The sequence below is a fragment of the Ammospiza nelsoni genome, chromosome 8, assembly GCF_027579445.1.
Source record: "Ammospiza nelsoni isolate bAmmNel1 chromosome 8, bAmmNel1.pri, whole genome shotgun sequence".
Taxonomy (NCBI): Eukaryota; Metazoa; Chordata; class Aves; order Passeriformes; family Passerellidae; genus Ammospiza; species Ammospiza nelsoni.
Window position 1 is genome coordinate 11,924,253 of NC_080640.1, and position 13,124 is coordinate 11,937,376.

The 13,124-nt window shown below is 42.3% G+C and overlaps 1 protein-coding gene across 1 annotated transcript in view; it reads left to right on the top strand.

The window, feature by feature from the left end:
- COL17A1 (collagen type XVII alpha 1 chain) overlaps positions 1–13,124 on the top strand; it is a 37,014-nt gene that overhangs the window by 2,530 nt on the left and 21,360 nt on the right. The window contains 12 exon segments of the mRNA XM_059476635.1: positions 2,041–2,106; positions 2,779–2,823; positions 3,631–3,729; positions 5,592–5,729; positions 6,083–6,130; positions 7,058–7,093; positions 8,690–8,737; positions 9,058–9,201; positions 10,379–10,522; positions 11,228–11,299; positions 11,701–11,784; positions 12,120–12,185. Coding sequence (XP_059332618.1) covers positions 2,052–2,106; positions 2,779–2,823; positions 3,631–3,729; positions 5,592–5,729; positions 6,083–6,130; positions 7,058–7,093; positions 8,690–8,737; positions 9,058–9,201; positions 10,379–10,522; positions 11,228–11,299; positions 11,701–11,784; positions 12,120–12,185 — 979 coding nt within the window. The 5' untranslated portion in view covers positions 2,041–2,051.

Genomic DNA, 13,124 nt, shown 5'->3' on the forward strand with positions numbered 1-13,124 from the left:
CATGGCTCCAAAAATGGACTTTAAACTTCGTTTTTTTCATAATTCATATCACAGCAAGATACTTTCCTTTCTCAAGGGAGGGCAAAGATGCAGAAGATGCATTCACTCCATGGCCTCTTCCAGCACCCATAACCAGCACCACCTCCCAACAGCAGAGAGAAAGTGGAGTTCTACAAAGCAGTAGGAAAGCAGTTTCCAAATACTATTTGTGCTCCTTGCCAAAAACACTGATAAAGCCAACAGTGCTGACATCTAGACAGCAGCTTCCAGCATCTGTTTTTAGGGAGAGAGCTTGAAAGATGCTTCCACTGTTGATGCAGTAAGGAAGAGATGCAGAGATAATGCATTTTCCTGGAGTGAATGACCAGAAACCCTTCTGTTGCAGGGGACTGTTACCCTGCTGGAGGAGGAACTCTCCTAATGCATGTAGATCAAGCCTTGCATGTGTGTTGGGATCAACACCCTGGAAAATCCCTTAGAAATCCCTAATGTTAGCAAGCATCCTGCTGCCACCAGGTTGTGTCGGGACTTGGATGTGGCCTCAGGAGCTCCACTTACAGAGCTGTTAGACAAGCTCAGGGTCAGCAGTGCAGAGTGAGGGCTGTGGGCTCTGTGGTGTTCTCTGCAAAGTGCAGATGAGTCTCTCGTGGGGGCTGAAGTGGCTTGCCTGGCACTGTGCCTTCTCCACTCAAATTGTTCCTGTCAGCTCTGGGAATAGCAGGAGCTGGTTAAGGACAGAATTAATCTGAATGTTGAATATTCCTGCAGATTCTCTGCTGCATCTTGCCTTGTGTCAGTGTTTATGCGTGGGCAGTACAAGTGTAACATCAAGGGGGCTGCAGTTTACAGAAGAGCAAATGGAATCATGAGGATCAAACTAACAGCTCACAGAACTGGGGGACATGGTCTTGGCTTCTGCATCAAGCTGGCCTTTAAAACTTGGAAGGGATTTTGCCCGAAGTTTTTTTAGACTCAGCCTCTTAAATGTGTCTGTTTTGGTACAGCTGGGCCTTCAGTTTAAAGGAGGAAACTTCAAATCCAGTGAAGAGTTTTGGCCTGTGGTGAACTTGTGTGTAAATTAAAATATCTTCCTTCTCATTGTTTGTGGCTGCACAAGATGAAATGTTATCTTAGCAAGACTAGGAGTGAGCAATTGTGTGGTTCCTTCTGACAGAAGTGTTTTCTCTTCTAGATGATGTCTCTTTTTCACAATCATGTTTTTTTGTGGCAGACAGTCATACCTTGGGTAGAGATTATAATTTTGACTAGAGAGGAATCCAGGTAATGAAAAAGAATGGACACAGCATTCACAGCTTCAGTTCCAGCACTGTGTAGACTGACCTGAACTGGCATTAAAGTAGATAAGATTCCAGAGATACAGACAGGGTCTCCAAACTGTTGCTGCACTACCTGTAAAACAAGGTAAAGCACTTCCTACCTTAAGTTCCTTGCTGCCAAAAATAGGCAGTTCAAAGGCACCTCTGGTGTTTTTTCTGCTTTGCACTATTATGCACTATTTCTCTTAGCAGAGCAGCAGTATTTCTGCTGAAGCTTTTCTGGCAGTACTGGCAGGGTGCAGGGAGCTTACTCCTGCAGCTTTGCCTGCTCAGTTAATCCTGCACTGTTGAGTCTTGCCCAGAACAGATGTGTGGGAGTAGTGTTTTGATCCACTGGTTTTCATCAAACCTTTATAGGGGTGCCGCTGGAGACCATAATGTACTGTAATCTGGTTATAAATCCAGGTCTAAACTCCATCACTGGGTGGATTTGCTTCAAGTGCCTCTATCTCACCTGTTGGCTTTACAGCCCCTCCTGGTGTTTCAGCTCTGCTGCCTTGTGCAGCATCCAGTGTTGTAGGTGGCAGTCCATCTGTAGTAATCACATGGCTCTGGAAGGGCTCTGTAAACTCCCAGGCACAGACATCTTCCAGGCAGTCTAGTCCCCATCCAAAGTGAGGAAAGTGGTGGGATTTGTGGGGAGCTGTTGTCATTTCTTACTCTTCACGGAGCTCTGAGTGCTGTCCCTCTGTTTTCCCTGCAGGTGGCAATGATATGGATTCTGTAACAAAGAAAACGAGGCAAGATGGATCAGAAGTAACTGAAAGACGTAAGGAGGAGATTTTTAATTTTTACATCACACCCAAAAAGCTAAGAAGTGAATGGCCATTTCTGTAAGGGATTAAATGCTGACCAGTGGTCCAGAACTAAATTCTATTCTTGGCCCTGGAGTCTGTGTTGAAGTCAAAATAAGGAATAGAATGGGCCAAGGTTAGACCTTTAGAGATGTGTATCATGACCTGATTGTTTAACCAGATGATTTCCCTGTGGTAGCATTTCTAACCAGTAGTGCAGACATTGGGATATGACTCCTACCTCTGGTATCAATGCCCTGGGTGGCCTAGAAATTGTCAGGTGGCTTTGTGTAAAACTGGTCAATTTTCTACTGACCTTATGAGAATTAACAAGTGTGGGCTTTGCTGTTACAGCAATGGCTGCGGTTCAGAAGTGCCCAGAAATTTTACAGGGATCTCGTACAGAAAAAAATCTTTCATGGCAGTAATGTTCTTATTCAGAGCTAGAAAGACCAGCAAAGAAACACAGCATTGTGTGATAATGAGCCTACAGCTACAGCCCCAGGCAGTGTTGTCCTTAGGGACTTTTATTTAAATGAGTCAATCTTCTTTGAACAAGTCATGCTTTTGCATGGAGAATAGGTAGAACATTGATCCAGTTTGGCTCTATGAACATGCCATTAATTCTGCATCCTTTCTTCCCTCAGTTATTACAGAGACTGTAACCACAAGACTGACATCCTTGCCACCCAGTAAGTAATTCTCAGTCATTGCATTTGCTTGATGTTCTGTTATTCATGCTATTTATTTGTCTGCATTATTTCCATTATTTCCATAAATCCCTGGCTGCAGCAGATCTCAGTGCATAAAGATCTGCACCCAAATAATGCAATTTTCAGAAATGTCTTTCTCTCAAGACACTTGTTACTGGAGAGGAGTAGTATTTGAGGACCTGTCTGGGTATTGTCAGAAACAAAGCCACATACTCTACTAAGGCTAGAAGACCAGACTCTGCAAAGATTTAAGTCCAGATATAGGGTCTCCAGTGGTGATTGTCTCTTGGGAAGAAGGACCAAAAGTGATGGGTCTGCAAGTTCCACTGCTGGGGCTGCAGTGTATTAGTTCCCTGTCATCACCCAATTGGCAACAGTGAGTGAATCTTTTCAGTAATATCAAAGGTCACAGGACACTTCTACCTCTGCAGAGAAGTACCAGCTCCAAATAGGGAAGAATCCTCCACACTCTTTATCCCACCATATCCTTGATTAGTTTGTTGCAGCTGAGTTGGCAAGGAATTGCAGTATCATCTTATTTATGATGAGGGTCAGTCTGTGTATGAAGCAAGACTTGACTACAGACCTGCTGGCTGTGGAGTGTGAATGCTTGTCTGCTCTGCCAAGACACTTCCCTGTACTTCTGATCTCTCACCAGATATGAAGCTGTACTTATAACTGAGTGTATGGACAACTTTGGGTCCCTCCTGCCTTCTCTTGCAGTGTCCTTGCTCCTCCTGTCTCCTGCCTGGAGAGAATGTCTCATTTTGTGCTCATCTCTTTCAGAAGGAGGGAGCAGCAGTGGGCTCAAAACATCATCCCACGCTGGAGGGAGTGGAGTTGAAAAGCGGTCGTACACCCATGGAAGCAGCCATGTGACCTCAAGTAAGGAAGGAAAGCACTGCCCAGTAGGAGACAGAGAGCAAAGGCAGCAGAAATGGGCTGGGGAGATTCAAGGCAGGGAAGTAGGGTGAGCCAGGGGCAAGGAAAACAGGAATTATGAAAGTAGAAGTGCCAAATGCATACATAAAGCAAAGATATTCCTTCCCTAAAATTGAGTTTAAGAATGGGTGAGTAAATGGCAAAATCCCATTTCCACAGGGAAAACTTAATTTCAGGAGAACAACAACAAAAAATTTCATTCCTACTGTTTTTAAGAAGTCATCCAGAAACTGAATTTCCCTTCTTTTAGTTTTTCCAAATCACAGTCTTTCTGACAATTTTTCTTCTAAAGACAGTTTTGATTAATCTTTTTGTTGATCTTGCTGAAGGTAGAATATTATTAAAGAAATTCCTAGAAACTGTTTTCTTAGGTTTGTGTGCCCATGGCTTTAGCACTTTGAACACTTTGCCAGATTTTCTGGATGTGCTAAATCATTGTGTGCTGCCTACTCTATAAAACCATTTCTTTAACAACATTCTTTGCACAGCTCTTAGATTGTCATAGCAAAGGCTTCTAAAGACTGAGATTCCTAGCTAGGTACCTGGCACACTTCTCTGTCCCCAGAGGGGCTGACTGTAAAATTCTCCTTATGGAAAACATTCTCTGTGCTCCAAGGGAGCTGACAAACCAAAGGGAGTGAAGTGCACTTTGGAAGCTCAAGGGGAGAGTTAGCCATACCAAAGAGATCTGACAGACACCTGCATGCCAGCTAAAGGCCAGAGTGTGGAATCTCTTTGCCTCAGGGCACAAGTGAAGTAACTCCACTGCAGATGTTGGGCTAATTGTCTGGACTGGCATCAATGTGAGAACTGAATCCAGTCCTGCAAACTCAGAGGACCATGCAGGATTACCATCTTCTTTTTTTTCAGTATGTGGAAAAAGAGAAAATAACCTGAACTTCAGAGATACTGATCTCTTGAAGTTTCAGAGAGCATTCTGTAGTCTCTTCTTTCCCATTTTCTTGCAGAATGCCTCTAACAGAGGCCTACTTGGCACAGTAGTTCTTTCTGCTGAATTAAATGGGAAAGTTACAGAACAAAACAGGTCCTCTTAGAGGGGAAGTTGGCATGAAAACACTGTTGAGATCAAAAGGACACACTTTTTGTAGGGATGGGTAAACAATCCCTTTGTGCTGCAGCCTGATCATACTCCAGCATTAGATTTTGTGCAAGAGTATGAACACAGTAATTATGGCTTGCCTCAGTTCCTTCTCCACAGCCCTGATGTGAATTAGGAGGGAAATTGTTTCTTCTGCCTACATATAACAGGTACTAATAATGTCCAGACTGTCTTGGGCATGACACACACCTCAGTCACTTCTCCAGAAAGTGGATTAAGTGGGAGTGTGGTTTCCATTATCTCATAATCTGCATCCTTCAGCACTTTGAGTTTGGTTTAACAGTCTCCCAGTTTTTGTAGCCTATGTCATGTAATGCTTGAATTAACAAATGAATTTATATCCTTACCAAAACTCAGCATCATCCAGAGCTAAATTTGTTCCTGCTCAGGGGAGATGGTTCACTATTACCCTAGGCCAGAACCTGGTTTCATACAAATCGTTGACAAGATTTGCTTTGAAATAAATACACAGTCATGCACAATGATAAACAATACTCCTCTCTGCCCTGAATGCTGAGGACAGCCAGAGTAAGACCCTGATATTGTTCTTGTCCATCTCTAGTTGTGAAACACCAGTGCAAGTTTGTCCAGCTCAGAAGATAGTAACATAAAGCACACAGGGCATCCAGAGTGTACTGCCAGGACTTCTCTTCCATTTGCTGAGGGTGTTTTGTTTTGGCCATAGGTGGAAGTGGTAGACTGAATTCAACGTCATCATCCTCCAGCTACAGACAAGCTCAGTCTCCCAGCTCTACTCTCACCAAATCACCTGGCTCAACATTTGAAAGAAAAACCTATGTCAGCCGCCATGCAGCATATGAAGGTATCACAGAACATGCCATAGGAGGGAGGCAGTGTGCAGTGCACTCTGAGGTCACATTAGTGCAGAATTGTCCCCAGTCCCGTTGTGGTTTTCTTAGGAAATAAACTGTCAGGGACACAATTTAATGATTAAGTCCTATTTATCCTAGGAGTAATGCTCATTCCTAAAAGGAGTTGTGGCATATTCTTGTTGAAAGACATTAGCAGCTCTTTCATGTGAAACCTGAATAGCTCTTTTTTTTAATGGAAATGTTTTCTGCCCACTGAGATTAAATAGTTGCCAGGAAGTCATGTTTTGAAAGCTTTTAATAATCTTGTACAAAGTATGAATGAACATTTTTCTGTTCTTTGCAGGGAGCTCCAGTGCCAACTCTTCTCCTGAGTTTCCCAGAAAAGATTTCGGTATGTCCTTTTTAGAGCTGCTCCTCTGAATGTTATGGCAAGGTCATGTGAGTTGATGACCATAAGGGCTTTTTGCACATTTCTGTGTCCTGCTCTATCTATGCTACCTCTGTACTGGGCCACCATGCAGCTTCTTCACAGGATTTATGTGGGATTTACATTAACAGCTGAAAGTCAGGTCTCTAGCTGATCATATTCAAACAGATAGTGAATACTGTGTATCTGCTACTCTCAGCTGCTTTTGTGATGCTCCCTGTATGATATAGGACATGGACAGGAAAAGACAGACATGTGATGCTTCATAGCATTCCCTTCACCCTTCCAGAATAGCTCAGAGAAAGCTGCAAGCAAGAAAGTCCAGACTCTTGGGATTTTGAGTCATTGCTGGATATACTTTTCCAGTAGCTCATTTCTAGACTTCATCAAGTGCATATGGAAAAATGAAGTGGCTATCAAGTGATATATTTACACTAAACACTGTCAGCAGGTATTGTCTTGCCCTGTCCAAAGTCTGAGTTGCTGATTTTACTCAGTGAAGGCAGTGAAACATTGTGATCAGGTTACCTTTTGGCTCATAGAATGAGGCAGGGTTTCACAATCTCCAGCATTGGTCAGTGGGATCAACAGGTCTCTTAACTTCCTTTTGGCCATTTGAAATGTGACATCACCCTCTATAAACAGCATTTCCCTGTATTAAAAGAAACAGCATCTGGTCCAAAAAGGCTAAAAGTGCTGCTGATTCTTTAAAATACCTTATGGTCTAAAGGGGGCCTGATGAAATCTCTTAATGGTTCAGTTCTCCCAGCTGTGCTCCAAGAAAAGTTACTGCCTGAATGTAAGCACACTGAGCAAGATCAGTGTGCTGATTTTCAGAGGTGTCACAGGCAGTAAAGACTAATACAGCTTTTCTCTCATTGCTGTTCACAGCATCTGCCTCTACGAGAGGGAGAAGCCAAAGTCGAGGTGAGTGATTCTGTTCTTTGAGAAGCCTCCTTTTTTCAGTTCAGCATAATTCAGGTGTGTTAAATAGACCTGTTCTTGAGCTGGAATCCACCAATTTAAGTGCAGAGCAGTCAGATGAGGTACATGGATCTGCACCACTTCAGATGTGAGCCATGAATCTGTAAGCAGTTGTTTAAACAAGCTTAGTGTAAAAATTGACCTTAGTGAACGTCATGGTAGTTCAGACTGTGTCAGAAAGGAAGATATTCTTGGAAACCTGGATGTCTGAGAACATGGTCTTCTATCTTGTCTGTTCACTACAATAACCTTAGTCCATCCATGCTCTGGGACCAGCCTCTGACATATTTACAGTAATTGCATTCATGCTTCTCCTACTGTGATCTGTCTTGCAAACCATAAAGCCATACCCTGAAATAATTTCCTACTGATAGTAAAGAGATGGTGAGGAAATTGCAGACTTACTGTGATCTGTAGCCAGCTCACTGTAAAACTCTGCATTGTTTAAATCATTCAGCTCTTCTAATAATTTATTAACAGTGTTGGGGAAAGAAGGATTCTCTTGGTCTCCAAGAACGTAGTATCTCTTTCCAGTTGCTTGAAGAGGAAACTATAATGTCACTTTATTCAAGTTAATTTTAGCAGTGGGTATAAATCACAGCATGGTCTTGCACAGTCCTCCTGGAGAGTGTCACATTCCCAATTATTCTGCCTCAGATCGTCACAGTCTCCTCTAGCACACTACATACCTGAGCTCCCAGCAGAACTAGGCCATGCATAATAAAGTAGACACCAGAGAATCAGGTCCAGCTTCTCATATTACTTCAGAAAATAATTCCAATCCATCATCTTCTCCACATGAATGCCAAGATAGTATTTCTTTTCTAGTGCATGCACTGTCAGATTTCATCATGAGGAGCATGTATCACATGTTCTGGCTGACCACTTTGCTTGTGGGAGGCAAGTTTAAAGGTTTACCCCAGCCAAATCACATTAACTGTGTAGTTTCTTGTGCTGGACAGTAAAGGTCCAGTAAAAGTAAGGCAATAGCATTGAGTACCTGGTGGGAAGGTTGGCTGAAAACTGGGCTGGTTACATTCAGTGAGCTGAAAGAGAAGTCAGTAAGTAGCAAGAGACTGAATCATACAGCCCACTGTAGAAATGTCAGTTGTAGCCAAGAGGTAGTAGGGAATTTATGTATTTACTAAACATCTTTTGGCTCTCTAATTTTTTTGTTCAGAGGGAAAATGAAAATAATATTTGTGATGAGTGGAAACATCAGTGTCATTGAGGATTGCATAATTAGACCTTCTGTATATCTGACAGTAGCAACATTATTGACTTCATCAGAGGCCATCAATGAGTGAAATATAATTCCCCGGAATTTAAAGCAGCAAAATGTGACCCCAAAACAAAAAGTTGCCCAAGCCTATTTGCTACCAATTTGCATGGAGTACTGCTCAGATTAAGCAGTCAGACAGCAAGGTGGAACATAGATAGCAAGAAGGAAGGAATTCACTTCAGCCTAAGGTTTCATTCCCAGCCCAGGGAACAAATGAATCTCTCTCCATATTCATGATCTGCTTTTTATCTTCCCAGAGAGTGAAATACGAGTCCGACTGCAAAGTGCATCTCCCTCTGGCAGATGTAAGTTATTCCAGGGGTATTGGGGATAAGGTAGAGGGTGTTGCTGCTAGGGTTATGACTTTTCCTGTTAAAAACATTAATTTGAGTCCCTTTTCTGGACAAGGAAACATGCTGTGGGTTAAGTGATGCTCTTGCAAATATGTAAAATGGTCCTTAGTCCCAGAAACATCCTCTAGAGCTTTGTCATTAAGTGGCCCCCCCCAGAAAGTAACAACTTCATACACATGCAGATAAATTCCACCGAATCATTTAGAACCAGAGCAGGATTACAATGAAACACTGGCTTTTGTGTGACTCTGGACATTTGCTTTTCCTGCTAGGGACAGAGTTGGATGATGTGAAACGTTTGCTGAAGGGAAGTCGATCTGCCAGCTGCAGCCCTACTCGGTCATCATCCGGTACCCTCCCGATACCGAAAAAGGCCGTGGTGGAGACAAAGATGGTCACTGAGAGCTCTCAGTCAGGTACTTGGCATTAGCAATGTTGCACTCATTCCAAACAGCATTTGCCATAAAAAGTACTCAGTTGTTAAGAACATTCAGATAAGAATACATGGTGTTCCTGTACAGAAAAAGGGTCAGAATGCTGAAAGATTGTCCAGGTATTGCTGTAACAAGAGCCATCTTGGGTGTCTTTATAGGGACTAGTCTAATTTCCAAATAAATGAGTCCATTCTTTCTGCCACCAGTTTCAATTCAGAGGTATTTCTAGCAGAGATAAGAGCTCTAAGTAAATGTGTCTGAGAGTGATTTGATTTCTTATCTCCAAGTGAGACAGAGAGATAGGACTGAAGACAACATTTCAGTGCGTGATTTATTAGCCATTCCATTTCATAATAACTCATCAGGAACTGCATGAGAAGACAAGGGGGAATGGCTTCAAACTGAAAGAGGGCAGGCTTTAATAGATGTTAGGAAGAAATTCTTTACTTTGAGAGTGATGAGGCACAGGTTGCCCAGAGAAGTTGTGGATACCCCATCACTGGAAGTGTTCCAGGCCAGAATGGATGAGACTTTCAACAACTTGGTCTAGTGCAAGGTGTCCCTACCTATAGCAGGAGGTTGGAACTAGATGATCCTTGAGGTCCCTTTAATCCCAAACCATTCTGTGATTCTATAACTGAAGTGGTACTTAAAATACTACAACCTTTTTTACTTATTTATACACCCCACAACAGGGCTTGAGGATTCCATTGTCTTCCATCAATGTCTAAAAACAATATCTTTTGTCTTACTCAGAGCTCCAATCCTGTCTAAAATAGAATTTTAGTCCAGTACACTAGTGAACCAATCAGAGACATGTGGAAAGCAGAAGCCATACATCCCATGGCGATTTATTAATGGAGTGGCAGACTGGGATGGTTTATTCTGGTACCATACCATCTATGAGCAATGAAATCTCTTCAAGGTGTTCTGTGAATGATCATGCTATCAGGTCAATCTGTATTCCATTGGTTAAAATTTGTGTGGGCTGTAATCAGCTGATGTTTGAGGTCAGTTATGCCATGCTAACCTGGAGTCATTGGGTTGACTCTACAAGGATAATTGAAATGTAAGTTGTTTGTCCTATAAACCTGCAGTGTATGTTAAGCCACAAGCCTGGCCTTGTTGAAAACCACTTCTGTCTGCTTGGTTTTTTCAGTGTCAGGGACATATGACACAACCATCCTGAATACTGCCCTCCCTTCATACATGTGGTCCTCCACTCTGCCTGCTGGGTCTTCCCTTGGTGGATACCATAACAGCTCTTCCTTGATCAATGCCATGTCTCACTCTACAGGATCAGGTATGCTCCCTGGATTGCCCAGGTTTGAAGGATGGAACTATCCTGAAACTGGGTCAAAAGCAGGCTTTTTTGCACAGTACAAGCTAAAATGATGGAATAATCAAAATGGCAAGGGATATGCTTGAATTTTCTCTGGTTTTCTGTCATTTGGTGCTCTCTGCTTCTCCACTGAATCTATCTCAAAATCCTTCTGTGTGAGATTTATTGTCCTGGCTCTGTGACTGTCATTAAATTTTGATGTCATCTTTATAAAAGAGGTCAACCTCACATTCCCTATAAAAACCAGTTTAGATTCAAACTAATGTTGGATTATCCTGGCCCATTGTAAGAATGGCTCATATACTAAAGATATTATAAGTAAGCTTTGTGTGTTCTTACACCTGGTGAGGCCCATTTCTAAATGCCAGGGATTCCACATTCCCCAGTTGCAGAGAAAAACCACAAGAAGCTTTATGATGAAATATTATTTAAAGCTTTACTTTCTCTCACTGTCACATGATCTCATCTTGTCTGAGGCGGGATTTTTTGCCTGTGTCAGTTCAGTAAAAGGGTGATTATTATTATTGTCAAGATTTTTCCTCTGTGCAATTATTGTGCATTATCATTAGTTGCATTTCCAAGTTGACTCTTAATTTCTGGGACTGTGCCATTGACCTTTTGGTGCTAGATTTGAGAGCAGTAATAACATTTCACTTCTTTTTGCAGTTTTTGGTGTTCCAAATAACCTGGCTCCCAGCAATCATACTCTGAATGCGGGCCTGAGCTCTTCCTCTACAGGTCAGATTTTTCTTCCCTTCACACTTTGACAGCACTGCATTTCTGGCACTGACAACTACAGTGCAATAATACCAGTTTCTCTCCTATTCCTCATCTGAGTGTCAGCAGCTCTTTGCCCCACCTGCAGAAATGTCCATGCAGCCAAGAGAGCTCACAATGTAACTCGAGATAATGTTTTAAAATGGTTGCCATGATTGTCCTGAGCCAACAATAACAATACACCAAGGTGAACTAAGTTACAAGACATTTTGTTGTAAGGCCTGTGGTGCCTCCAGAAAGCTGGTGAAATTTGTTGGGAGAGGTCATTATTTTTGTGTCACTGGTTTTGTTTGGGTTTTAACCAGAATGCCACCTGCATTGCAGGACTCATATAACCCTCATTGCAATGCTTTTCTTTGCAGTATTTGGAGTTCAAAACAACCTGTCTCCAAGCTCTTCTTCTGCAACCCAGAATGCTACAGCAGTCTCTGCAAGTCAGCAACAAAGTAAGCCTAGAGAAAGTGTGAGGGTCACCAATGTGTGCTTCCTTCTCCCACCTGTTCTGTAGTGATTAGAAGGTTCATCTTGACAGAGGCCTCCTCATCATCTTCTTGTGTGGCACAGTGTGGTATGAAGAGATATTCAGGGACATTTCCTCTGCTGTGCATGTGCAGGAGCAGCTCCCAGTGCTGATGCACTAGAAATTTGCGTGCTGGGGAAACCCTTGGTTGTTTGAGTTGTCCTAGGAACACTGAATGAGAACAGATTTTCTAAATATTTTGATGTGTGTAGATCCCTTGTTATCCTTCATCTCAGTCATTGTTGAATTTCTTCTTTGCAGCATATGGGATGAAGAACACTTCTCAGAGCAACACCATGGCAAGTACTGGTGTGTCTGCCTCAGCAGGTGAGTCTGTCATTCACAGGTGTTTAGGCATGGCCTCGTACAAGAATATCATAAAAATGAGTTTGAGACTCATTAAGTGACTCTCAGGTGCATAACTTGTCACTAGCCAAGTCTCCTACCAGTACCTTTCTGAAAAGAGAGTCAGAATCTAAGAATGAGCAAATGAACTGGTCTGATTCAGTTCTCTGCAATAATTTGGATTGTTTAATTCTGAGCTATTTCAGCTCAGGAAGCTGGATAGAAGATGACACATGTGAAATTGTACTTTATTTGAAGCCAAAACATTTGCAATGTTGCTCTTAAAAATAATTTTTCAGTTGTACCAGTTTCAGCTTCAACCACTCAAAAATGAAGGAATTGACTTATACATGACCAGAATATGTTTTTTAAATGAGGGAAGCCTTTTGTCTTTGAACAGTCAGGATTCATCCTTTCCAGTTCTTTTCTGCAATTCTGAGAGTTACAAACTGCACTTTTTTTTTCTCTGTATGTAAAGAAAGCCAAGTTTGCCTTGTAATCCAAGGACTCCCAAAGACAAGGCTTAAAAATAGATATAAAGACCACAGAAGTTATGATAACATTTCTAATAAAGGTTTACTCCAGGTTCTGCTAGAGTAATGGAATGAGTTTCTCTGACTCCACAGGAAGTGTGCTTGAGGAGCAAAGAGCTCATTGAGCAAATCACTTCTACATATGATTGAATTCCAGATGTTCCCCATTTCTGGCAGCAGGGCCTCCCCAGCTAGTGAAATGCACATCTCCAAAGAAACCTAATGACATGCACAGCTGTCCTGTTACCTTTAGTGGCCAGTGTCTTACAGGGCTCTTTTTGTACTGGCAACCCCAATCACAATGTGACCACCTGTTTTTATGAACAGAAGTGATGTGGCTTGTAGTTATGGGCTCAATGGCCCTCATCTCCTCTCTACCATCTTTTAC